Source organism: Neofelis nebulosa, chromosome X, assembly GCF_028018385.1.
Source record: "Neofelis nebulosa isolate mNeoNeb1 chromosome X, mNeoNeb1.pri, whole genome shotgun sequence".
Lineage (NCBI taxonomy): Eukaryota > Metazoa > Chordata > Mammalia > Carnivora > Felidae > Neofelis > Neofelis nebulosa.
The window spans coordinates 90,808,708-90,835,672 of record NC_080800.1 but is presented as its reverse complement, the minus strand read 5'-3'; the positions used below and the strand labels follow the sequence as shown (position 1 = coordinate 90,835,672).

Here is a 26,965-nt window from a genome sequence, read left to right as displayed (position 1 = left end):
GTAGTAAAGTGGCTCAGGGGCTTCTGGGTGGCTCAGTGGGTTAAGTGTCCAGCTCTTGATTTTTATGCAGGTCATGATGTCATGGTCATGAGACTGAGTCCCAAGTTGGGCTCTGTGCTAGGCGAGGAAGCAGCTTGAGATTCTCTCTCTCCCTCTCCCTCTGCCCCTCCCTTGCTTTCTCACTCTCTCTAAGAAAAATAATAATAATAAGATAAATGTTCTATAAAGGTTCTAAAAGGTCTATAGAGTGAATTGTCATCTTTCAAATATTGAATCAAGTATTCGATTAATACAAACTCTAGGTTGGTCTGATTTTCTGTATAAAGAAGCAAACCTATACCGTAATACACTCCTCAACAATTTTTACGTATCCTGCCACTTTTTAGAAAGGTAATCAAATAACCTGAGTTTCCCAGGTTCCAATGGGACAAGAAGCACTTAAAAGGCTAAAACTTCTATCATCAGAACACTGTTCAGAATTAATCATTCTGAATACCTCTATTTTCACATTCATTTCTACCATTTGTGACAACATGGATGGACCTTGAGGGCATCGTGGTAAGTGAAATAGGTCAGATAGAGAAAGATGGTATGATCTCACTTGCATGTGGAATCTACAAAAAGCCAAACTCAGAGAGTAGAATGGTGGGTACCAGGGACTGAGAGGTGGGGGAAATGGGGAGGTGTTGGTCAAAAGGTTTAAACTTCCAGCTGAAAGATGAATAAGTCCTGGGGATGTAACGTACAACATGGTGACTATAGTTAATATTGTATTATATACTCGAAAATTGCTGATAGGGAAGCTCTTAAATGTTCTCACCACAATAAAAATTGTAATTATGTGAGGTGATAGATGCGGTAACTAACATTATTATGATAATCACTCCACAATATATAAATATATCAAATTATCATGTTGTCCAACTTAAACTTATAAAATGTTATATGTCAATTATATCTCCAAAAGGCTGGAAAAAAATAAAATGAGTATGAGTTCTGTAACACACAGTATTGTGACACAACAATCAATTGCATTAATATATACTAGCAACAAATCAAACCAAAATAAAAAATACAATAACATTATGGTGTACACCTGATGGAACATTGTGTGTCAACTACACTTCAATAAATAAATTTTAAGAAACCACAATAACATTTACAATTGCTCCAAAGAAAATAAAATATGTAGGTATGATTCTAACAAAACACGTACGGGATCTATATGCTGGAAACAACAAAGCACTGATGAATGAAATCAAAGACCTAAATAAATGGAGAGACACACTGTATTCACAGGTTGGCAAGATTGAACACATAAAAAATTGTCAATTCTCCCCAGATTTATCTAGAAGTATAATGTAATTTCAATCCAAATATGAGAATGTTTTTTATAGACATAGATACGCTTATTCTAAAATTTATACAGGAAGGTACAGGACCTAGAATAGCTAAAACAATCTTCAAAAAGAAGAATAAAGTGGGAGGAACCACTCCACTTGATAGTAAAACCTCTATATGACCACAATAATTAAGACCATGTGTTGTTGGTGGAGCACAGACATATAGATCAATGGAACAGAATAGAGAAACCAGAAATAGACCCACACAAATATGCTTAACTGATGTTTGACAAAGGTGTAAAAGTAATTCAATGGCAGGAAGATATTTTTTCAACCAATCATGCCGAAGCCATTGGATATCTGTAGGCAAAAAAGTGAACCTTGACCCAAGTCTCACACCTTCTGTAAAAACTAACCCAAAACAGATCATAGATTTAAAGGTAAAACTTAAGGGGTGCCTGGCTGGCTAAGTCAGAGGTCATGCAACTCTTGATCTCAGCGTTGTGAGTTTGAGCCTCACATTGGGTGTAGAGATTAAATAAATCAGCTTTTAAAAAAATGTAAAACTTAAACCCATAACACTTTTAGAACAAAAACAGAGGAGAAAACGTTTGTGATCCAGGGCTGGACAAAGAGTTCTTAGACTTAACATTCAAACACAATTAATAAAAAGAAAAATTAATAAATTGAACCTCATCAAAGTTAAAAACTTCTGTTCTATGAAAGCTATTGGGAAGAGGATGAAAAGGGAAACTATGGACTGGGAGAAAATATTTGCAAATCACATATGCAACCAAGGACTAGTATCTAGCATATATAAAGAACTATCAAAATTCAACTGTAAGAAAACATTTCAATGACAAAAATGTGCAAAATACGTGCAGAGGCAGTTCACTGAAGAGGATACATAGATGTCAAATAATTATATGAAAAGATGGGAGATATCATTAGATATTAGGGAAATGTAAAATAAAGCCACAATGAGATATCTCCATATACCCACCCAAATGGCTAAAATTAAAAGTAATGACAACAAATGCTGACAAGAATGCAGAGAAACTAGATTTCTCACCCACTCCTGGTGGAAATATCAATAGCGTAACTACTCTGAAAAGTATGCGGCAGTCCTTACAAAATTAAACATCGCTCACCGTACAACCCAAATAAATGCACTGTTGGGCCTTTATCCCTGGGAAATGAAAAGTTATGTTCATGAAAAATCCTTAGACATATGTTCATAGCAGTTTGATTTGTGACTGCCAAAATTTGGAATCAACCCAGATGTCCTGTAATGGATGAATGGCTAAACAAGCTGTGATATGGGTCACCTGGGTGGCTCAGTGAGTTAAGAGTCTGACTCTTGATTTCGGCTCAGGTCATGATCTCATGGGTTTGTGAGATTGAGCCCTGTGTTGCTCTACACTGACCATGCAGAGCCTGCTGGGGATCTCTCTCTCTCTCTCTCTCTCTCTCCCCCTCCCTCCCTCAAAATAAATAAATTAATTAAAAAAACAAGCTGTGATACATGTAGACCATGGAATATTAATCAGCCATAAAAAGGAATGAATTATTAATAAATGCAACAACTTGGATGGGTCTCCAGAGAATTATGATAAGTAAAAGAAGCCAGTTTCAAAAGGTTACATACTGTATAATTCCATGTAATATTCCTAAATGACAAGCTTACAGAGATGGAGAACAGTTTTGTGGTTTCCAGGGAGTAGGAAGATGGGGAGAGAAGCTGGTTGGGACTGTAAAAGAATAATATTGAGGAGGGGGGCTGGGTGGCTCAGTTAAGCTTCTGACTTTGTCTCAGGTCATGATCTTGTGAGTTTTGAGTTTGAGCCCTGCATGGGGCTCTCTTCCGTCAGCACAGAGCCTGCTTCTGATCCTCTGCCACCCTCTCTGCCCACCCCCCACTTGCACTTGCTCTCTCGCTCTCTCTTAAAAATAGATAAAAATTTAAAAAAAGAAAAAGAATACTGGGGATCCTTGTGGTGCTGGCATTGTTCAGTATTCTGGCTGTGGTGGTGGCCATATGAACCAACACATGGGGTCAAATTTCATAGAACTATACACACAGGCAAATGGGTGCATGTAAAACTGGTAAAATTGTACTAAGGCAGATGGATTGTATCGATGTCAATTTCCTGTTTGTGATCTCATACTACAGTTATGTGTGATGTTACTATTGGGGGTGAAGGGTATTCGGGATCCCTCTGAATTATTTCTTATAATTGTAAATCCACAATTATCAGCAAATAAAATGTTTTAAGAAATGACTATGAGATGATCTATGCTCTAATCCCCATTTAATAGGAAAAATATAAAGCATGGAGATAATCCTCACTGTAGTTTGGATAAGATCTGGTAGGAAGTATAGGTCTGGACTCACCCAAACTACAGTTCCCAACTCACACATCAAGACAAACTAATACAGGGATCACCAGCATTTACACTAATGAAGAACCTTTCAGAAAATTCTGGCAGCACCCATATAGAGTTGCCAAGTGTCTAAGAGATCCTGAACAAAAACTGCCCAGTTGAAAAGAACCGTTTGATCACAGTAAATTTTTTTGAGCTTTAAAAAAATTGCTTTCAGCTTTTAAGCCACTAGGTTTTGGGATGGTGTATTTTGCAGTAATCAGAATATTACATCAAGCACTGGGAGCAAGTGGTCACAACCAAATGGATAGGAGTTTTAAATTTCAGTGAGTCTACTGATTTTCAATGCTAGGATCCATCTTTGTCCCAGGCTGTTGTTCCTGAAACCCATTTTCCTGAATATATACTCTCCAGGCATGTTGGGACTGATGATGGATGGGGGCTGGGGAATGCAGATACAAAGGAAATTGAACAACCAGCCCTTGCCTTGAAGAACTCACAGTCTAGTGAGACAAAACATCAGCACGTTAAATGGAGTGAGAACAGTTATAAGGCAACAAATCTGCAAGTTCAAACCAATATACTACAGCACAAATTGAATGCATGTGGCAATGTATGGCTACCCAAACAGCAGGATGGAGCTAGACATTTTGGACCCTGAAGGCAACATTTTAGAAAGGGCCCCCTTTCCTTTGTTAACAGTGAAATAAACATCCCCAGCAATGCAGGAGCTAGTTGGATGATATTAACACTTCTGAAGAAAGAAAAGGGAGGTAATTTCCCAGGACAGTTATTTTTGTTTCAATTTTCCCTTGTTCTGTGTTCCTGATATGTGATTTGGGGGCAAGCTACAATTTTCCTGAGCATCCATTTCCTCATCTATAGGCTGGAGATAGCAATCAGAGAGTAGTCGGTTGAAAGTCAGGAAACCTGACTTGGAATCTCAGATCTATCATTTACTATGTGCATGACCTTGGATACATCACCTCCCTCCCACCCCCCTCATCAATTTCCTCTTCTGTGACATGAAGACTTTGAGCTCAATGGTCCAGAAGATCCCTACCAATTCTGACACTTAAGGCCACAGACAGTTCACGGGTTGTTGTGAGCGTTTAAAGAGTAGGGATGATGAATATGAAACTACTCTGTAAGCCATAACGTTATACAGATCCTGGAAAAATCAATATGATCCAGTTCAGCACTGGGTGCTGTATGTAAGCGATGAATCACCAGAATGTATCCCCGAAACCGAGAGCACACTGTAAACACTGTATGTTAGCTAACTTGACAATAAATTCTATTAAAAAAATAAAAAAATAATAAAGTCATATTCCAGTAAAAAAAGAGAGAGAGACAGAAAGAAAGAAAGAAAGAAAGAAAGAAAGAAAGAAAGAAAGAAAGAAAGAAAGAAAAGAAAAAAAAAGCAGCCCTGTAGCTCTCCTCCAAGTTTGGGGGCTTTAACATATAAATGGGTACTGTCTGTCAAGGCAGAGCCTTTGGGGCCCTTACAGGATTCTGAGAATTCTTTGTAACTACCGTTCATCAAATAAACATAACTTTGTCCTAGTCTGTCTCAGCCTTACCAAGGCATCAGCAGTGCTATTGTGATTTCAAGGCTGGGTTCTTGGCCCAACTCCCAAATCAGAATCTTAGGGACTGGGAGAACAGGGGTGGCTGTGGTGGGTCGCTCCAAGTTTTCTTCAAGACCCTTACCAATTAGTAAAGGCCCTTTACATGGGGGCGTTGGGGGCCCTCTTCGTTGGGAGAAAGCAGATTTCTAACTCGTCCCCTCTCCCTCCACACACACACCCATCTCCACTCTGCCTTGAAGGACACCAACACTTTGCCACTTTTCTAGCCGCAGTGTGGATTTGGGAAACGCCTCTAAGTGATAAACAGCTTGCTGGGGCATAATTTGCGAGGCCAGCTCCTCTGGTGTCCCGCGCACCAGCTCAGGACCCGACCAGGTGCACCCAGAGGGGCCCTGTGTGGGAGGAGAAGAGTTGCGGGCTTCCAGACAGGGAAGTCGGAGGGTAGCCGGGGTCTCCGGGGCAGGCGTGGGTGGTGGGAAGCTCCTAGGTGCATTCCAGTGCACAGGGGGAGGAGGGGCCGGAGGAGAGGTGCGGTCCCTTTAAGACCCCAACGCTCGCTTAGCCAGAGGAGGGGGGTGCAGTGGGGGCGCTGCGTGATGGGAAAGTCGCCGGCAGAGCCTCACACTTTCTCCCGATTTCTTAACTTTCGGGCCCCGGGAGCAGAAGTAGAGCCGCCGGGCCGGGGCGGAGACGGGGTGCGGGCTTGCAGCCGCTGCGTGCCCGCGGACTTCTCGCCTGCGTCGGGCGCCCGGCCTCTCCGGCCAAGTGGGGAGCGGGCGGCGGGCGGGCAGGTGGCCCCGGGCCGCCGCGCCCGCGCCTTGGCTCTGCCCCCGGGAGCCGAGCGAGCCGCTGCTCCCTCGTGGTGTGAGGGCGGTGATGTTTTTCCTCCCACCCACTTTTGAGTCCCCCCTCCCCCCTCGCGCGCACTCTAGCTCTCGCCACAACCTGCGAGCCCCAGACCTCGGAGGAGCGCCCCGGGGAGCTCGGAGCGCGTGCACGCGTGGAAGACGGAGCAGGCCAGTGGCCAGGTCAGTGAGCAGTGCCCGATGCCCGCTTCCTCTACCTTCCTTTCCAGCCTTTGCACAGGTGGGGCGTCTCCTGTTGGCCAGAACCGCCCCTGGACGTTCCCCCCGCCCCCCCCCCCGCCTGACCTGCCACCCCAACTGGGCTCTCCGGTCCAGCTGCTAGTGGCCATGGCCCGGCTGGAGGTGGGCTCCAAGGCGCCCGGGGCAGGTTAGGGACTCCGGATTCGAACTCACCACTTGCCGCTCCCCGCGGGGCCTGCATATCTCCATGGTCTGGCGCTTCAGGGGAGGCCACTTGGGTAGCCACCTAAAGGGTTTTGCATTCCCCTTAGTTATCTATCCCCTGAGTCCCGACCCTTCTTTCTCGCTTGCTGAAGTGCCCTGGACCAGAGGGTGATTAATACATGCTAAAGTTAATGAAACAGGGTGGACAGGCGAGAGGCTCCTCTGTCCTCTGGACATCTGTCTCATTTTCCGCCCAGACCACTGGGGTCAGAGCTTGAGACGCTAGGCTCAGGAAGCAACGCAGCCCTGCCAGAGAGCATAGGGCCTGGAAAGCCTGCCTTCCAGACCCTCCCGGCCCTGCCACTAACTGTGGGAATGGGCAGTTGAGTTCTCTGGGCTCCAGGGTGCCCATTTTGGAGGTGGAGTTGTTGTAAGGAATGAAATGAAATGATGGATAGCAAGGTGTTTTGCAAGCCAAACGCAAGGCATTGTTTGTCAGTCATAAGCAGCAGTGAAGGCAAGGACTCTGGTGGAGAGAGACACCCTGGGTTAGAAGTGCCGTTTTTCTGTGGCAACCCACCAGCAGCGAACTGAGTTTTTTCTTGTTGGGTAGTAGAGTGGGGAGAGGATTTCAGCTGATGGACGTGGGCCCTGAGACCCCAGTGTCTTCTTGTTGTTTGTCAGAAAGAGAATTGCTACCCTGGGGACTGTCCCAGGAAGACAGTGAATGTGAGATTACAAGGTCAGTCAAGCCTCTCTGGCGGATTAAAGAGACACTGTGGGGCGTGGAGAACTGGCTGATGTGCTCATCCCTTAGCCTTCCTTTGGGAATGTCGCTTTGGTTCTCTTCTACCCAGGAGACCTCTTCTGAGAATGTCCAGACTTCTGACACTTGATGGCCCAGATTGCCTTGCAGTTTCAGCTGGGCAAGGAGCCTCTGGTCCCTTTGCTTGATGCAAATGAACTGTGTGAATGCTTGTTTCATGAAGGCACCTTCATGGATACACTTCTTTAGACACTGACAAGTTTCTCGATCTCTTGTAAAGCCTCCTCCGCCCGCCCCCTCCCCAGTGTTAGTGGTGGGATCTTGTTTTCTTATTGGCTTTCTTGACCGGGGCCTGGATCCCCCAAAACGCGTGTCTGTGGCCACATTTTGAAGGAACCTGGAAAAGAGTCCGTGCAAGTTCAATGGCACAACAGCCTGTGTGAAGCAGAGAGTTAATGCAGAAATAACTCCAGTTAACTGGGTCAAAGTATAATTTGAAAAATTAAGGACAGTTTGGCTCTTTGCAAGTATAAGAGTCGGCATGTTTGCTGAGCAATGCTTGCTTAGGTTTATTGCTGCAGTCCCCCCAAAAATGTCTTGAACCACATCTCTCCCCCCGCCGAAAAGAAAAAGTTAAAGGGATAAAGAGAAATTGAACGGGGAGGAGTCCTGGGGAAGGAATTCTTCTCAGTTTATATTTCTGCACAGAATACAAAGACAGGGCTTCAGATCTTGTAAATCAAAAGTGAATATTTATAAAGCGATTCATTTTCTGATGTTCTCCATCACAGCCTGGGAGGCCACACAGATGACAGGAACGCCAAAAGAGATTAATTGCTCTCTCGTCACCAACTTTTCTATTTGCTCATAACATTAGTCGGGACCCAAGAAAAGCAAAAAAAATTCTGAGAGCCGTTTTCTTGCCAGCTTGAGTTATGAAGCAATGCTACTGTTCACTGAACCCCCCCCCATCATACAAGAAAAATAACCCTGTTGGTTCTTGCATGGGGCGACCTGAAAACTGTGGTTTCAAAACTACCCCCTGAGATCCATATGTGATTGTGATAAATTGGATTTCAGTGGTTAGAAAATCTTTCTCATTTGAAGGCTTGGGGGATAAGCTTATTAAAGTAGGCTCAGAAAGAACTTCGCTGGGGTGGGCAGCTGTGTTAAACTGTTCATGGAAATGATTTGCTTCAGAGGGCAGGGACGTTCTGAGTGATTGAAGCTGGGCCACAAGTTCATAGAAGGGACCAAGACATCAGAATCGAGGCCTTTGGGAGGCTAGGAACATGTTCATGATCAGTTCTTCTTTGGTTACATAGCCGTAATTTCAAGCAATGGCTTTCAAATTACCCAGACAAGTTCATAGCATTTGAAGTATCTGCATCATGGCCCAAAAACCATTCGGTTCTCCAGAATGATTATGTTGTATTCCTGCCAACTCTTTATACTCAATATTTAGGTTGGCCCCTCAGAAAAGATCAATGCACTCAGTTCCCATCCGGGGTTAACCCCGGATTGAAATGTGGTGTTTTTTGAACATTTAAATATGTTCAGATCATCCACTGGAACGTTTTTGCAAACTCTAGTGTCTATGGAAATGACCTGTGACTGGATCTGAGCTCTAGCAAATGTTCTGTGTTCTAAGGCTCGAAGGTTTAAGAATTTCCACCCCTTAGACTAGAAATGCAAGTCTCCTACTTTTCAGAATTATAGTTGCTCTGATGGCCTTTGGCACAGCGGTATAAGGCAAACACGTTACCTATTTAAATTGGCCTAATTTCCTTTGAGGATGGCCCGTTATAAAGTTCCGTTTCACAGTGGACTTCATGTGAGAGCAATATGTCTGAACGGTAAAGGTATTTAACTACATCCATTTGCTAATTACATCTGTCTTTTCCAACATAAGTAGCCAAACTGAAGATCTTTATAGATCTTGTGGAGGACACAGGAGAAGTATTATTAACCAATTTGTGCCTCATCGCTGAAGCTAACATGAGTGAACTTTCATTTCAGAAATTGTTTGGGTCCCGTGCCTACTATTTTTATCTTGGTTGCCAAAGTAGCCGTTTTGCAAATCCATTTCCCTTTTCTCCCAAAGAAAAGCTCCTGAGAAATCAACTCTAATTCTGTTAAAAGGAAGATTTCAAAATTTATTTTTATTTTTCTATGACTTGCCTGTAAGGATTTTTAGCCTTAGCATTGGATGGGAACGCCTGTTCATCTGCTTGAATTTCCCCCCACGATCTTTGCAAGACCGAAGAGGCAAGTTCTCTTTCTGACACGGGAAAACAACGCTTACGCTTACATAAGTTCTCCAGCATTCCCGCCCCCCCCCCCCCCCCCCCGCGCCAACACGTTAAAAGCTTAAGCATCAGTGATCTCCACCAGTTTCAGAGGATCTAAGTCTTTTTTTCTGCTTTCTCCCCAGGAGCTTGAATATACCAGGCCCTGACAGTTTTGAGTGGCCTCTTGCAGTGACCAAAATGAGAAAAAAGTGGAAAGTGGGGGGCACAAAGTGCATCTTTTCCTTGTTGCTGTTCTTTCTTTTCCTAGAAGGAAGCAAAACAGAGCAAGTAAAACGTAAGTATCTCCCGTTTAAGAAACAAGATGCTTTCTTGTAATCTCTTTGAAAATGTGGTTATAATCTGTAGGGATTGAGATTTTGCCCTAATGTGGCCATATACCATTATTCTATTATTGGTTTATGTGTGAGTTGATACAACAACAAGAGCTTTGAATCGGGTCGACTCAATTTGGGGCTGTTTTTCTGATTATCATATAGTTTTCATCTCATAGAACACATGACATATTAGCCTGTTTTCCTTTTCCTGTTCTAAACTGTACAAATCTCATTCCATTTTACGTAACTCTAGAAATATCTGACAGATGAGCTGGATTTTTTCCCAAATTTCAGACTCTTCAGCAAAGGTTTTCAGTTTATGAAAAAAAATAACACAGAAAAGAAAAAAAAAAGAAAAAGAAAAAGTAAAGCAGGCCCTGCCTATTCCCTTATGCTGAAAAATGAAGAAGGAAAAAACCCTTCACATGAACTGGATTCAGATGAAAAATCCTTTGAGGAAATTGAGATTCCAGGGACCGTGAGCAAATTGGATGCCGTTTATTGAAAGAACGTCCCCGCAAAGCCAGGGAATATTTCTAGAAAGTCAGCGATCCGTGTGATGGGCTAACACATTGGAGAAAGCGGAGTGGCAGGAAGGGGGGATAATTAACCCTCCTTGCCTCCACGTTCAGGAGATTTATGCGTAACTGTTGGCATCCCTGCTCTTGTTACGAGCTTTCTGCTGAAAGTAGGAGCCTCACCTTCTTTGGGCCACTTGCAGCCCTCTCTGAGGTGGACCCTTGCTCTAAATTTGAAGGAAAAGCCCTAGCTCTAGTTCCCCTTTTTGGCTGCATCAACAGAAGCACAAAATGGAGTTGGTCCAAGAGGGGCATTCTCTGCTCCACTGAACTTATTCATGAGAAGGAACCGTGAAAATCTTCTTGGTAGGAGCTGAAGCAGCATCTGAAGCCCATCGTTTAAACATTTATCTCCTTTATCAGCACAAGTTTCATAGATCAGGCATGAAGCTTGCTGACAGGGAGGACGGTGTGTTTCTGCCTCACTGTGATTTTCATAGTAATCTCAGTCTTCTTCCCGAGACAAGCGGTGCTTTTGATTAGGCTTCTGAGCAGGAGTGGCCCGTGGTGATGACCTAGCATGATGGGGACACAGGAGGAAGTTTAGCAGGGCACAGTACCAGCAAGGAAACTTGGATTGGCCTCTCTCCTGTTTTCCTCCAATGACCTCCCTCTCCCTCCAGAAAACCCTCCTTTAAGTGGACGTGATAGAAAAGTTGTCCATCCATTCTCAGCTCCACTTACAACCCAACTGGGCCTAAAATCCTTGCTCTCTTAGGAAGAAACTTCCCTTATGACCTGTTAGCGATGGCGTCATAGGAGAAGCTTGCAATTCTTAGAAGACCGTCTCTTCTGGGAGGTCTTCCACAGATATAAAGAATTGAGGAGTACTGTCCATGCAACTTGGAGCTTAATGAACCAACCAAGGAAAAATAGGACTTACAAAATATTTACAGACCCCAAACTATCACTTTATAACATTTCCTGCTGCCTATGAATTTGTCCCAAGCCCATTGGATATTCAACTGGTGTCAAAAGGATTATATAGTAGATGGTCTAGGGCATCAGTTCTGTTCTAGTGTTTCAGGCTTTCGGTCAGATGATGAGGCTCATTCCCTGAATGAGCTGCTCAGCATCATTCTGTGTGGCCACACCCACTGTCTCGAGGACATGTACATAGTTATCTCCACTAAAGGAAATCTTAAAGCATATGCCCTCTGTATGTTGCCTCGATACACGCAGATGCACACACACACACACACACATACACACACACACACGAGGCATGCGCAGAGATTTATATGGAAGCTCCAACAATGAGAAGGCAGAAGCAGTGGAAATGTCGGTCCATTGGGGAATGGTCATATAAACCATCTGTGTAATGTGTTGTCGTGCTACCATTGAAAACGTTGCTTATTACAAATTTGATGACCCTACGCAGTGCTTAATTAATTTGTTCTGAAATTTCCTAAGTATCCCCAAACTAATAATACTCATAGTACAAAACAATCTGAAAGCACCTGAGCTTTACAAAAAAACGCGTGTCCCTCAGCTACCAACCAGAGGCAGCCATGACTCATAGTTTACTATGTGTTCTTCCAAACTTTTTCTCTGTATCGTAAAAACCTACGTAAGTACAGGTTTTGTTTTTGTTTTTTTTTTTCTTGGCGATTGTACGTATTTTTCTGTAACCTTTCTTCAGAAGTGGGTCTAGGACATCCTTCCATGTCAGCACGTTGCAATACAACAGTACCGTATTCTTTCTAATGCCTGCATAGTTTCCAGTTGTGTAAGTGTGCCATGGATTACTTACCCATGGTATAGACTATAGCTATAGCTATAGACACTTAGATTGTCTCCAGTTTTTGCTATTACAACTAAGGTGTTAATCAACACCTCCAGGCACGTAGGCAAGTATTAGTGGGGAGTCCTTTGGTCAAAGTGGATGTTCAGTGTTAATCTTGGTAAGCACAGTCACATTGTCCTTTGAAGAAGTTATCAATGTATACTCCCACCATCTGTGTATGAGAGTCCTTTTCGAATTCTTTCCCCACAAGTATAATTACTCTTTGTATCTTGGAGCCAATTTAATAGGAGAAATCATACTTCAGGTTTGCTGCACTATTTTCTTATTCTGGAGTATCTTTGCAATTAGTTTTTAGAATATTTTTAAATATTTATTTTCTGCCCCTCCCCCGTTCATGCTCTGTCTCTCTCTGTCCCAAAAATAAATAAAAAACGTTGAAAAAAAAAATTTAAAAAAAAAAAAAAAAAAGCAAAAAAAAAAAAAAATAAATAAATATTTATTTTATATTTGAGAGTGCATTGCCTATTTTGCAGTTAGGTTGCTTGTCTTCGTGATCCATCAAAGCATACATATTAAGGTTTTGTTATTGCAAATCTTGCTCCTGACCTTTTGTGTTCAAAATATTATTTTCCCCTTTTGCCATTTGCTTTTAACTTTAAGTTGTACCTTCCCATATGGAAGGTTTAAATTTTTGTGTGGTCGGATCTGCTATTTATTTCCTTTACGGCTTCTGAATTTCTTCTTGTTTCTTGGGAGACCCTTACCACTCATTCTATTATATTTTCTTCTACTGCTTGCGTAATTTGGGGTTTTACCCGTAGTTCTCTACTTCATCCGAAATTTATAGTCATGTATAGTGGGGAGCTAATTTTTTTTTTTTTTATCTGTGACTGGTAGGTTCATGACTTACTTTTGCTCATCTTTGTGCTTCTGGAGTTTCCACAATTGGCAAGTATTACTTTAAATTTTTTTTTTTTTTAGTGTTTATTTTTGAGAGAGAGAGAGAGCACGAGTAGGGGAGGGGCAGAGAGAGAGGGAGACACAGAATCCGAAGCAGGCTCCAGGCTCTGAGCTGCCAGCACAGACCCCTACTCAGGGCTCGAACCCACAAAATATGAGATCATGACCTGAGTCAAAGTCGGTCACTTAACTGACTTAGCCACCCAGGCGCCCTTAATATCACTTTTAAAACAAGGATAAAAATCTGGGGAAACTCCAGGAAATGTGTAAGTGTAAGGGTAATAAATCCTCACGTCTCTTCTTGCTGCCTGATGCCATTTTACACAAGGAAGCCAAGGTTTTTGATCCTTTGTGGGTTGATTTCAGTGTAAGCTTCTAGGTCAATGCAGATGCTGTGTAGCCTGTTTCCCTCCTATCCTGGGCATCAGAGTGTTAGGAGGGGGCGTGCTGTTATGGTCAAAGATGCTCACTCGGTGTAGAATCTGAAGAGGTCTGCAGAAAATGGCGCATTTGCAGAAAGCTGTTTTCACAAGGAAAGTTAGGGGTGGTTGCTGCCACTTCCTAATAGCTGATTAGCCGTGGTCATGTTCCTGTCACAGGAGACGAGAAAGGCTCAGGAACCCGGGAAATACTGATGGTGCATTGCAATGGACGAAGGAGCCATTTGTGGCTTCTATAAAAGTTTGTTACTTTCCAGAATCAGCAAGGTTTGAGGTCTTTAGCTGGGGAAGAAAGTCTTTCTGTAACTCCATTATGCTCTGTTGTTAAAGTTGTCCTCAAAGAGGCCCGGAAGCTCTTTTGAAGTTCAAAGGAGCGTGACATTGAGTGCATAATATTCATGCAAATATGGGACAAATGAGCTCAAGAGTTTGCCTCTTCTGGCAGTTCTAACTTAGGTAATGAACTATTGATCAAAGTAGGTGGAAGAATTGAGTGTTAGGAATATTCAATTATGTATTTCAAAAGGGCCTGCCTGTGCCAAGTCTGGCAAAGGTTCTGGGGAGAGAGAGATTGTTCATGTATTTCATGGAGTCCGTTCCTGCTTTCTAAGGTGAGTTAGCTGGATCTTCTCACTCGTTATTTCTCTTCAGGAGAAAAGCTTCCCCACATTCATATATTGTAAAGATGGGCCTCCTGTGGCGCCTGCCCGGAGCTTCTCTGTTGTGAAAACCAACCAGAGAGGTTTGCGTTTTCCTCTTCCAGATTCTCTCTTGGACATTTGAGGCGATGATTGAACAACAGAAAGAAGCAAGCCAAAGAGTAGACCCATTCACATCTTTGAAGCTTTTGTAGTAGAAGTGGACGAAAGAGAGAATACTTTATATTTTAGATACCTCGATGCTTTTCACAGTACATTCTTAATTTTTTAATGTTGGGGTTGCCAGTGGGGTTGGGTGTGGAGGCTCTGGTGTTATCCTATTTTTTTTTAAATTTTTTTTTCAACGTTTTTTATTTATTTTTGGGACAGACAGAGACAGAGCATGAACGGGGGAGGGGCAGAGAGAGAGGGAGACACAGAATCGGAAACAGGCTCCAGGCTCTGAGCCATCAGCCCAGAGCCTGACGCGGGGCTCGAACTCACGGACTGCGAGATCGTGACCTGGCTGAAGTCGGACGCTTAACCGACTGCGCCACCCAGGCGCCCCTATTTTTTTTTATTAAAAAAAATTTTTAATGTTTATTTTTTGAGAGAGAGAGAGACACAGAGTGTTAGTGGGGGAGGGGCAGAGAGAGAAGGAGACACAAAATCCGAAGCAGCCTCCAGGCTCCGAGCTGTCAGCCTGGACCCCGACGTGGGGCTCGAATTCATGAACCGCGAGATCATGACCTGAGCTGGAGTCGGACGCTTAACTGACTGAGCCACCCAGGCACCCCTCTGGTGTTTTCTTAGATCCTAACCCCCACGCCGTGACTTGCTTATATACCTTGGGAATGTGACTTAACTTCCCCAGCTGTACTTTCCTTATTACTACAAGTATAGGAAATCCTACCACAATGGCCATCAGCACAGTCACTTGAAAAATAAAGGAGATCGTGTACACCGAGGGCCCTGCGACAATCGCTGGCACAGTTAGGCTTGAATGAGAGGTAGGTCTGAGAGTAACTCTCTTGCAATCCACATGATATTATCCCTTTAATTTTTCAATGAGAAACTTGAAACCCAGCGAGGTCAAGTCCAAGCCAGGACCGGAACTAAAACCCAGGTCTTCAAATTCCGTGTTCTGCTCACTACCCCCCAGTTTGCCTCTAGCCGTTCTCTGGGGAAGCCAGTTCATTCTTTTGAAGAGAAGTCCAGTCCTTTGCACATGGCAGCCACTTAACACATAAGAGATGATCCAAAGGAATGAATAAGGAACTTTGTAACCAGAATTCCTAAGAGAGGCAGTTTACTATTTGGGAGTTAAAAGGGACTAGCACTAACATTATTCAGGAACCTAAAATAAGTTAAGCCAAAGGAAATTTGTGAGGAAGGTTAAAAATATGTGCCTTTATGTCCATGCTTCTGAGATTTCCCTGACTTCTCAGTAGGATTGGAATGTCCTCAGAGTCCAGTGGAAAGAGGACTGTGCTTTAAATCAGGAGACCTGGTTTCTGGTCAGTTCTTTTTGCTTGCTGTGTGGTATTGGTTGAGTCATTCATGGTCTCTGAACTAAAGAGTCTCGACTTGTAAACTGAGGATTCTTGCTTTCTGGACGGCAGAGTAAAGGACACCAGGATAGGCACTGAGGAGGTGGGACAAGGGAGAACAGGGCTCTGGCTTTTTAGGTGCTTGGAACACACCTGGAGTTTTATCATTGTCACAGAGCCATTGCAAAGAATACTATTTGTTTAAGATTTATAACCTGCCTGCATCTAAAAAGGTTAGATGCAGGTTATGTATGAAAGCATAGTTGCAAAGCTAACATTTTTAAAGATGAAATAAAATAGAGCCCCTTTGAAGAATGTAGGAAGAGTAGATGTTTTTAACACCTGGTTTGGTACATTAGAGTATTCACACTCTAAATTTGGCTTGTGCTTCTGGAAAGATAAAAAGAGGGGTTTGGGGGCTGTTGGCAAGAGAAAAATTACAGTTTCATCTACAGTGATTATTCCCACCTCCCACCCACTCAGGCAGTATTGATCATGGGATGTTTGAATAAAGCACATTTGGATAGTACAAGGATTCCGTCTGTAACCTTGGTTTCAGAGAAGAAAGAATGGCCTTTCTTCATTGACTCTCTGTAAAGGAAGAGGGCAACTAGTAAATTATAACTCAGTAAAGGTCTTTCTGTAAGTGCTAAGGCAATGTGGTCCAGACACTTTTAACTTTGGATGATCTAGACGTACGTAGACTAAATTGTCAATTACAAGGCGCCCTAAGCAAGCTTTATATTAACGTGATTTTTTTCTGATTTTAAAATAGTTGCTCAAAAAAAGCTAAGTCACCTCTGAAAAATAAGAAAATAAAATAGATTCTCGTTAACATTCATTAAATTTTTTTATTGTTTATTTTTAAGAGACAGAGAGAGACAGAGTGTGAGCTGGGGAGGGGCAGACAGAGAGGGGGACACAGAACCCGAAGCAGGCTCCGGGCTCTGAGATGTCAGCACAGAGCCTGACGTGGGGCTTGAACCCACGAACCTCAAGATCATGACCAGAGCCAAAGTCGGACGCTTAACCGAATCAGCCACCCAGGCTCTCATTGTTAAACATTCAGAAGACACATAAAAATAAAACAAAAGTCACTGGTAGTCCCAGAGTGTAAGGAAATAGCTAATTGGTATATACACTTCTAGTCTTTTTTTTTTTTAGAGCATTTTCCCACAATGCTTTTTTTAAATTTTATTTTTGATAGAGACAGAGCACAAGTGGGGGAGGGGCAGAGAGAGAGAGAGAGAGAGAGAGAGAGAGAGAGAATGAATCTGAAGCAGGCTCCAGGCTCTGAGCTGTCAGCACAGACAGAGCCCGATGCGGGGCTCGAACTCACAAACCAAGAGATCATGACCTGAGCCAAAGTCGGACACTTAACCGACTGCGCCACCCAGGTGCCCCAAGTCTTTTTTTTAATGCTCAGCTATATGTGTGTATTTTCATACATACATGTCATTTTACAAAATGAAGCCCTGCCTTGGAACCAGTTTGGTTCATTATGTCACTTCACATCTGATTCTCTAAAATGCACCTGTAATGGTGATATATCCCATTCGTTTGAAGAAGAAAGCTGGGCGTCTGAGATATCTGTCTGTGGCAGGGCATGCAAAATCGATTCTGTTGTGACGAGTTCAAGAGCACACATCTTGAATTCTTGACCAAATAGAAAGCAAACCTCCTTTAGCAGACATTTGTGCCGCTGAGGTGCTGATAGGAAGAACAAACAAGAGCTTTGATTTTTACCCAAAATCCTGGGCCAGAGGACATGTAAGAGATGATTTTTGCCGGAAAAATATTCAGGTCAGGTTTTACTGGGCCAAGCAGCTTTTTTGTGTAAAAGGGTCTCCACGTGGCCTTATAGTAGGGACTAATGAGAATAACATCAACTCCCAGTTATCCATGCTAATGGGAGCCTAGAAGAGAACAAGAAATCGAGATTTCATGGAATATCTCCAGTTCTTATCGTAGCCAATGGTGTAGTCTTACTCACGGTCAAACCTCTTGAAATATAAGCTCTTTTCTTCTCATGAGCTTACCCACCTGCTGGCAGACAATTGAAATGCCCCAAGGCAGATAGTGTGAGGGCCATGATGGGCACAGGCTGCTTGATAGATATGCATTTGAATTAATTTTAAGAAAATGATCTGACAAGTAGGAATAGGGTAATTAACCCCAGATACACAGGAATAAGCTGTATATATAGGATAGAGAATTTGCCTTCTTCCTGGCTTTTCTTTTTCACTGGCCTCCATAACCTGGAAATGAATTCTTAAAACCCTGAGGAAATCTCAGAGACTTCAATTCCAGAAACCCAATTGCCAGAGAAATAGGAGACTTTTTTTTCCCCTGTAGCTACTGTATCTTGTCTTGCCCTTCTTCCATTCTGCCTCACGTCTAATAAATGAAAGAAATATTTCTTCCTTTATTTTTTCGGCCTTATTACAGTGTAGAGTAGCCTTTAACAAAATAATTAAAAAGGAATCTGTTTACTTGACTTGTCTGCTCCTATAACAAACAGCAGAGATTCATCTGTCTTTACACTGACTGTATGTGTTATAATAAAATAAATATTATTGGAATACTTGCATGATGATGTGTCTAGAGTAATAGCTCTTATCAAAAACAGTTCTTAAGAATGTTTTCTTGCTTTTAGATCGGTGATGAAGTTATTGACCTTTTGACCTAGTCCTGGGCGCTAGACAGCAATGATTGGGCAAAACGTCAATGGCATAGTGGCACATCTCTGTTGTCTACTTTTTATCATTGTTTCTGTGAACAGGGGCCCCAAAAGTAGCAGGGATGAGGGCCAGCCAAACCATCTGAAAAATAGCTATGATGCTGCAGGTTGAAGGTCCAACTCAAACGTTAGCTGCAGTTCCTTTGGGACCAAGTTCTCCTCGCAGATACCATTAGTCAGTGGGAAGTCGTGTATTGTCCAGCTGGTATCTGTCAGCTACTGGCTAGTGATAAGCTTACTGTACTTGCCTGTATCTTCTAGAAGTTAGTGAGTCATCATCGTTTTAATAAAATCAGCTCACGTGTGCGTCTTGTCCAAGATGATCTACTGGGACTTGAGGTGTGTTCAGTTATGCTGCACAACTCGTTGAATTTCCCCCTGGGGAATGCCAAAAACTTTGGAAAAGTTTAGACTTAGGAGCATGCGCTGAAATTGACTTTTATCATCACTTCTTAAGATTGATAACTGTTCCGCATACTCCTTGAGAAATCAACTGTAATGGTGCCAGCTGCTCAATCCTAGACACCCATGGTAAAACAGGTCTTCGAACTTACAGGGTTTACTTTTGTTCTGTGCTTGAAAAAAAAAATCAGTGCTGGTAATTGCAGAAGCTTTGTTTAGTGACTCCAGCGGCATTACTGCTCAACTCCTTGTCTGCCTCCAGTTCCTGAATTTGCTCCTTCCACGTGTTTGTTGGTTTCTATCTGGGGCATAATTGGCCAAATCCTATATTGCTCAGATAATAGGAACAATGACCCTGATGAAACACTATTACGTTTGCAGTTAAGACCAGGTTTCAATCAGAAGTTAGTGTTTGAGAAAGATATTTTCATCAAGAAGCATAGTTTGTAAGACACTGGTACCGTCATATGGAAGAAATGCCATGTGAGTATTATGAGGTTTAAAGAGGATGAAAAAGAACTTTCCCCTGGGCTAATCTATCTTCCCAACTAGATTTCAAACCCCTTAGCAGCATGGGTACTATTTTTTTTTTTGCCTTGTAAACACATTTTACGAATTATTGAAGTATAACTAGCATACAATGTTATATTTGTTCCTCGTGTACAACATACTGATTCAACAACCACTGTGGAAAACAGTATAGAGATTCCTCAAAAAATTAAAGATAGAATTACCACATGGTCCTGTAATTCCACTACTGGATGTTTACCCAAAGAAGATGAAAACACATTAAAAAAAAAATAGGTACCTCTCTGTGTATCACAGCACTATTTACAATAGCCAAGATATGGAAGCAACCCAAGTGTAGATGAATGGATAAAGAAGATGTAGAACACACACACACACACACACACACACACACACACACACCAAGGAATATTACTCAGCCATAAAAAAGAATGAGATCTTGCCATTTGCGACAACATGGATGGGCCTACAGGGTGTTATGCTAAATGAAACAAGGCAGACAGAGAAATACAAATACCATGTGGATTCACTTACATGTGGGATCTAAAAGACAAAACAAGCATGGGTGCTATTTTACACATCGTGCCTTTAGCACTGCGATAGATACAAAAAATGCATAATAAAGTCGGCCAGCTGTACCAGTTTCTACAGTCTATTTCGTTATGACTTGACTTTACTATGGACAACATCTGATTCTTTCAAAGGTGATCAAAGATGTTTCAAAGGTTTAGTGGAAGGGTAATTTGAGAAAGTGTTAGGCAAGAATGTGTGGAAGCCCTTTATTTTCCAATTTCTAAGAGTGGGTGACCCGTACCTTACAACGATGTTACTGGAAAGGCAGAGTCCCACCGTGGTTACAGTCCTTGGGTCTGAAGCCAGACTAATTAGGTTTGAATCCCAGCTCCATACCCTGACTAATCATGTCAACGTGGGTAAGTTACCATATCTCCCTGTGCCTCAGATTCCTTATCTGTAAAATGGGAGTAATGATGGAAACTACCTCATGGGGTTGTGTGGGACTTTAGTGAATTCGTATATGTAAAACCTTTAGAACAGAGCTGGGCTTTTATAGGAAAAGTGCTCAACGAATATTAGCTCAACCAATGCTGGTTTTGTTATTACTGTTATCACCATTCTCATCTGGCTCTGCCACTTAGGACCAGGTTCCCTGGCTGCTTTTTACACTTATCAGCTACCTCTTAGACTGAGCCACATTTAGAGCAGGAAAATTCAGATCATTCAGATTTCACACTTTGTCCAGCAACACTCTTCAGAGACTGAATCTGGGGGGAAGTAGAGTCTTGACTGAAACAGGTTATTTTTGGTTGATCTATGGATTTCATGAATATGGTGAGCTCTAATATATTGAAAGGATCCACTTTATAATACTGTCTGTGAAATAATGTACCTTAAAGATATTTCATAAATGAGATGTCAACTTGCTTAATAGTGATATGTAAAGAATACCCTCCTTGTGGGGTAAGTATGTACTGTTCCTTTGGAAACAGACTTTCCTACAAATTAAAAAATTTTCATAATTTGGCTGTGAGTTTTAAAAATATGTAAATACACTTGAAACCCACACTTTGATAGCTTGGCTTATTTTAGTGGTTGCTTACTCTTTCAGGGATCTTTATCTTTTATTTGTCCCATTTTTTTCCCCCCAACTAGCAGGGAGTCAATCACCCGACCAATTTCATATTGGAAGTAGGTAGGTTTTAATGTCAACCTCTGAGTGATCTAATTCAAGTGAGTGAAATAATCCAGAATCAAATGCATCAGACACAAGGTTCCAGCTTACTTTGCAGTGTGGATTTAACTCAACAAAGTAATTTCTAGCTTCCCTCCATTTACATGTTAGTGGCTGCAGACCAATACAAGCAGGACTATTTATGCTAGCCTAATAATGCCCCTTAAATAGCCCCCCTTCACGTATTTGCTGCTTTTTTTCCTTTTTTTTTAAATAAAATTTATTTATTTTTGAGAGAGACAGAGATCGAGCATGAGTGAGGGAGGAGCAGAGAGAGGGGGACAGAGAGAATCCCAAGCAGGCTCCACACTGTCAGCACAGAGTCTGATGTGGGGCTCAAACCCATGAACCATGAGATCATGACCTGAGTGGAAACTAAGAGCTGGATGTTTAACCAGCTGAGCCACCCAGGCGCCTCAATGGATTTGTCTCTAAGTGTATACCCAGGATCTTTGTGAAGAGTCTAGATAAGTTGTATATGTGAGATGCAAATCAGGGGTTGGAGAGTGAGACTATAAATTTATTGTAGAGAAACAATCACCTCTCACCCACATGTGGAAGGTAGCTAACAGTGCCTCATTTGGATGTTTGTTTTGGGAAATTCTTGATCATTTGTTATTGGTTAAAGATGCTGGGATTGTTAAAATATTTAAAGTATTTCCTACTCCATTTTAGAATATTGTAGATCGAGTCATTAATTTGTGTCTATAGCAAGAAAATCGTATTTCCAAGACTTGGCTGAAAAACACCCAAGTTCTGCCTAAAAAGTAATTTTGATTTTCTGGGTTCTTTCAGTTAATAAATGGTTTTGAACACCTACTCTTAGCCGATAAATGTAGATTAATATAACAAAGCTAACAATAATAGTAATATCACAAAAGAGAAAATAAAAATACTTCTTAAAAGTGAATATATATTCAGCCTTCCTGATAAAGAAAGAAATATTGGTTCTGTTTTTCAGTACCAAATTGGCAGTTTTATTTTATTTTTCTAAATTTTTTTAATATTTATTTCTGAGAGAGAGACACAGCATGAGCAGGGGAGGGGCAGAGAGAGAGAGGGAGACACAGAATCTGAAGCAGGCTCCAGGCCCTGAGCTGTCAGCACAGAGCCTGATGTGGGGTTCGAACTCACGAACGGTGAGATCATGACCTGTAGGATGCTCAACTGACTGAGCCACCCAGGCGCCCCAGAATTTTTAATTTTAATTCCAGTATAATTAACTTACAGTGTTATATTAGTTTCAGGTGTGCAATATAGTGATTCAGCAATTCTATACATTACTCAGTGCTCATCATAATAAGTGTACTCTTTAATCCTCATCACATATTTCACCCATCCCCCACCCCATACCCTCTGGTAACCATCAGTTTGTTCTCTATATTTAAGAGTCTGTTTCTTGGTTTGGCTCTCTTTTTTTCCCTTTGCTCATTTGTTTCTTAAATTCCACATATGAGTGAAATCATGTGGTATTTGTCTTTCTCTGACTGACTTCACTTAGCATTATAATCTCCAGCTCCATCTATGTCATCGCAAATGGCAAAATTTCATTCTTTTTTATGGCTAAATAACATTCTGATATATATAATATATATACATGTATCAGAATATTATATATATATATGTATATATATATATATATATATATATATATATGTCACAAACTATTGGGACTACATCAAAATAAAAATCTTCTGTACAGTGAAGGAAACAATCAACAAAACTAAAATGCAACCTACTGAATGGGGGAAGATATTTGCAAATGGCATATCTGATAAAGGGTTAGTATCCAAAATATACCCAGAAAACAAATAATCCAATTTAAAAATGGGCAGAAGACACAAGCAGACATTTCTCCAAAGAAGACATCCTTATGACCAACAGACACTCGAAAAGATGCTCAACACCACTCATCAGCAGATCAACAGGGAAATGCAAACCACAACTCCAATATCACTTCATACCTGTTAGAATGGCTAAAATCAAGAACACCACACACACACACACACACACACACAGACATACACACAAAAAGATGGGGCACCTGGGTGGCGCAGTTGGTTGGGTATCTGACTCTTGATTCCTACTCAGGTCATAATCTCGCAGTCATGAGATTGAGCCCCGTGTTGGACTCCTCACTGAGTGTGGAGCCTGCTTGGGATTCTGTCTCTCTCCCTCTGTCCCCTTCCCCGAACTCTCTCTCTCTCTCAAAATAAATACATAAACATTCAAAAACAGAACACCAGAAACAACAAGTGTTGGTGAGGATGTGGAGTAAAAGGAACCCTCGTGTGTTATGTGTTGTTGGTGGAAATGCAAACGGGTGCAGCCACTGTGGAAAATAATACAGAGGTTCATCAAAAAGTTAAAAATAGAACTACCCAACAATCCAGTAATCACACTACTGGGTAGTTGCTCCCCAAATACAAAAACAGTAATTCAAAGTGGTGCCTGCACCCATATGTTTATTTCAGAATTATTTACAATAGCCAAATTATGGAAGGAGCCCAAGTATCCAAATTGGCAAAGTTTTAAACAATTAAATGATCCAGTGTTGTGCATTCTCACCTTCTGCTGATGTGAAGGTAAATTAGTATAAGTTTTCTGAATGGCAGTGAAACACTACAGGTCAAGAATTTGAATGCATTCAAAACCTTTGACCCAATAAATCTACTTCTAAAAATTTATATTAAGAAAAATAACCATTGTTGCATACAAAAGGGTTTTTTTTTGTAAATTTTTTTAAATGTTTATTTATTCTTGAGACAGAGACAGAGCGTGAACAGGGGAGGGGCAGAGAGAGAGAGACACAGAATCTGAAACAGGCTCCAGGCTCTGAGCTGTCAGCACAGAGCCCGACGCGGGGCTCGAACCCGTCAACTGTGAGATCATGACCTGAGCCGAAGTCAGACGCTCAACCGACTGAACCACCCAAGCACCCCCAAAAGTTTACATACTAAGAATTTGTTTTAATTAAAAGAAAAGGAAACAGCCTAATCCCCCCAAATAGGGGATTGGTTGATAAGTTGTAGTTCAGCTGTGTTGGTGTAGAATCCAGTCACCAAGCATGAAGTATAAGGGAAATATTTAGTGGCCCCAAAATATTCATGGTATGTTAATTTTAGAATGTAGTTTACAAAACGTTTGTGCTATTGATTTTGTGATAAAACCTTTATACAAACAATGCATAGAAAAACACTGGAAAGAACTTCTAGTTTCTGGTCTGACATGTAAAGAGCTTAGAAGTTGTCACCCCCATCGTCACAAGAAAAAAGCTGAAGGAATGACTCCTCTTAAATCAGTTAGAAAATTGAGGTCACAGGGCAAACTGCCCTATGCTTTTTACTCTGAAATCTGAAAGCCTGGTGAATGTACTCACCACTGCTGGATCCTGGTAGGAGCAAAAGTAATTGACTAATTGCTGGAGATCGAGTATGTACTAGCATGAGAGAAAAACTTATTTTTGTGAGTTTCACCCCCAGGAGCCCCATCAGGGTCTCAGGTCTTCACGACTGGAGAAAAATTCTTTAGTGCTGCAGGCACAGGAGGGAAAAAGTAACCATTCTGAAATAAGTCCAAAGCTCTTTGTTCTTCTTAATTAAGACTTGCCCTCAAGGGAAATGATTTTACCAGAGCCTAACTGATTTGCATTTTGTCAGAGCCTAACCAATGGGGAGAAGGAAAATACCCAATCCACTAGCCTTCCTGTCGTATCTACACTGGTGGGGGAGAACAAACCTAACTCGCAATTTTGAAGGTCACAGCTCAGAGACACAGGCTCACTAAAATACTGAGAACTAAGCATATAATTATAGAATGCTTCTCTCTCCAACCCCTGCCACAATTTACCACCATATCAGTTGGGGCCCTTGTATAATAACAGGCGATTACAGCTGAAAGAACTGCACACCTCAAACATTATTTAAGAAAGAGTATCTAGGGAAGCCCAAGACAACAGAAGGGAAATAAACAAGGACATTAGAGCAAATTTTACCTCTGACATCCCAGCTATGACAAAGAATGAACATGACCTAATTCCTAGCTAGATTAACAAAAAACCTCATGATGAAGGCATATCTACCTTAGTTTCTTTTATCCAATACATCATGTCTGACTTTCAACAAAAAAGTAAAAGTCATGCTAAAAGGCGAAAACAAACAAACAAAAAACCCAAACCAAAAAAAAAAAAAAAAAAAAGAAAAAACCCAAACAAACAAAACAACCACAGTCTAAAGACACAAATCAAGCATCAGAACCAGACTCTGTTATAGAAGGTATTTTGGAATTATCAGACTGGGAATTTCGAGTAACTGTGAGCAACTTTCTAGTAACTGCTTTAGACTCTAATGGGGAATGTGGCTAATATGCAAAAATATAAGGGGAATGGAAACAAAGAGATGGAAATTCTTAAGAAAGAATGCAAAGGAAATGTGAGAAATCAGAAACACCATAAGAAATGAAGAATGCCTTTGATGGGCTCATCAGTAGACTGGACATGATGGAGGAAAGAATCAGTGAGCTAAAGATATTCCGATAGAAACTTCCCAAACTGAAATAAAAGGGAAAAAATGAAGAAAAACGCAACAGAATATCCAGGAACTGAGAAAAAAATCACAGAAGGCTTAACATATGAGTAACGAGAATACCAGAAGGAGAGGAAACGAATGAACAAAAGAAATATTTGAAGTAATAATGGCTGAGAATTTTCCAAAATTAATGACAGACACTATAGCACAGATCCAGGAAACTCAGAGAACACAAAACAAGAAAAATATGAAAAGATCTACCCCTAGGCATATCATATTCAAACTGTAGGAAATCAAAAACAAAGAGAACGTCTTGAAAGAGTCTGGAGGAAAAATACATTACCTGTAGAGAAACAAAGATAATAATTACATTCAATTTCTGTTCAGAAACCATGCAAGGAAGAAAGTGAAATAAATTATTGAAAGAAACCCCCACCAACCTAGAACCTAGAATTCTGTGTCCAACAAAATTATCCCTCAAAAGTGAAAGAGAAAGAGATTTTCTCAGGCAAAAATGGGAGGAATTTGTCACCTGCCTAAATGTTAAAAGAAATTCTTCAGAAAGAAGGAAAATGATATAGACCAGAAGCTGGGATCATTTCCATAAAGAGAGGAAGAGCATTAGAGAAGAAATAAATTAAGGTAAAATAAAATCTTTTATTTTTCATATTCTGAATTGTCTAAGAAAAAAATTGTTCAAAATAATAATAACAACAATGTATTGAATGATTATAGCTGATGAAAAAGTAAAATGAATAACAACAATCTTATAAAGGATGGGAGAGAAGAAAAGAGTACTTTGCTGTAAGGTACACGCACTACCTGAGAAGTAATATAGTGTTTTATGTATTTAGATTAATTGGAAATGTGTATTGAAAACTCAAGCTCTACCACCAAAAATTTTTTCAAAATAAGTATAATTGATATGCTGAGAGAAGGGAGAAAATGGAAGAGTAGAAAATGCTCAATTAAAGCTATCGAAGGCAAAAAAAAAAAGTGGAACACACACTCACACAAAAGAGAAAATCAAGGTCAATGAATAGAAAATAATTACAGATATGGTCAATCTGAATCCAACTGTGTCAACAATCACTTTAAATGTGAATGGTCTATATGCATCAAGTAAAAGAGAGTAACAGTAGAT

The 26,965-nt window shown here is 41.3% G+C and overlaps 1 protein-coding gene across 7 annotated transcripts in view; it reads left to right on the top strand.

Annotated features, from left to right (window-relative positions):
- Positions 1-5,940: 5,940 nt before the first annotated feature.
- The window catches only part of CHRDL1 (chordin like 1), a 118,635-nt gene continuing 97,610 nt past the window's right edge, over positions 5,941-26,965 (top strand). The window contains exons 1-2 of one of the 7 annotated variants that reach the window (XM_058712285.1): positions 5,941-6,348; positions 9,771-9,922. In XM_058712285.1, the coding sequence (XP_058568268.1) occupies positions 6,197-6,348; positions 9,771-9,922 (304 nt within the window). In that variant the 5' untranslated portion in view covers positions 5,941-6,196. The remainder of the gene's footprint in view (positions 6,349-9,770; positions 9,923-26,965) is intronic. The other 6 variants (XM_058712283.1, XM_058712284.1, XM_058712288.1 and 3 more) reach the window with 6 other exon arrangements.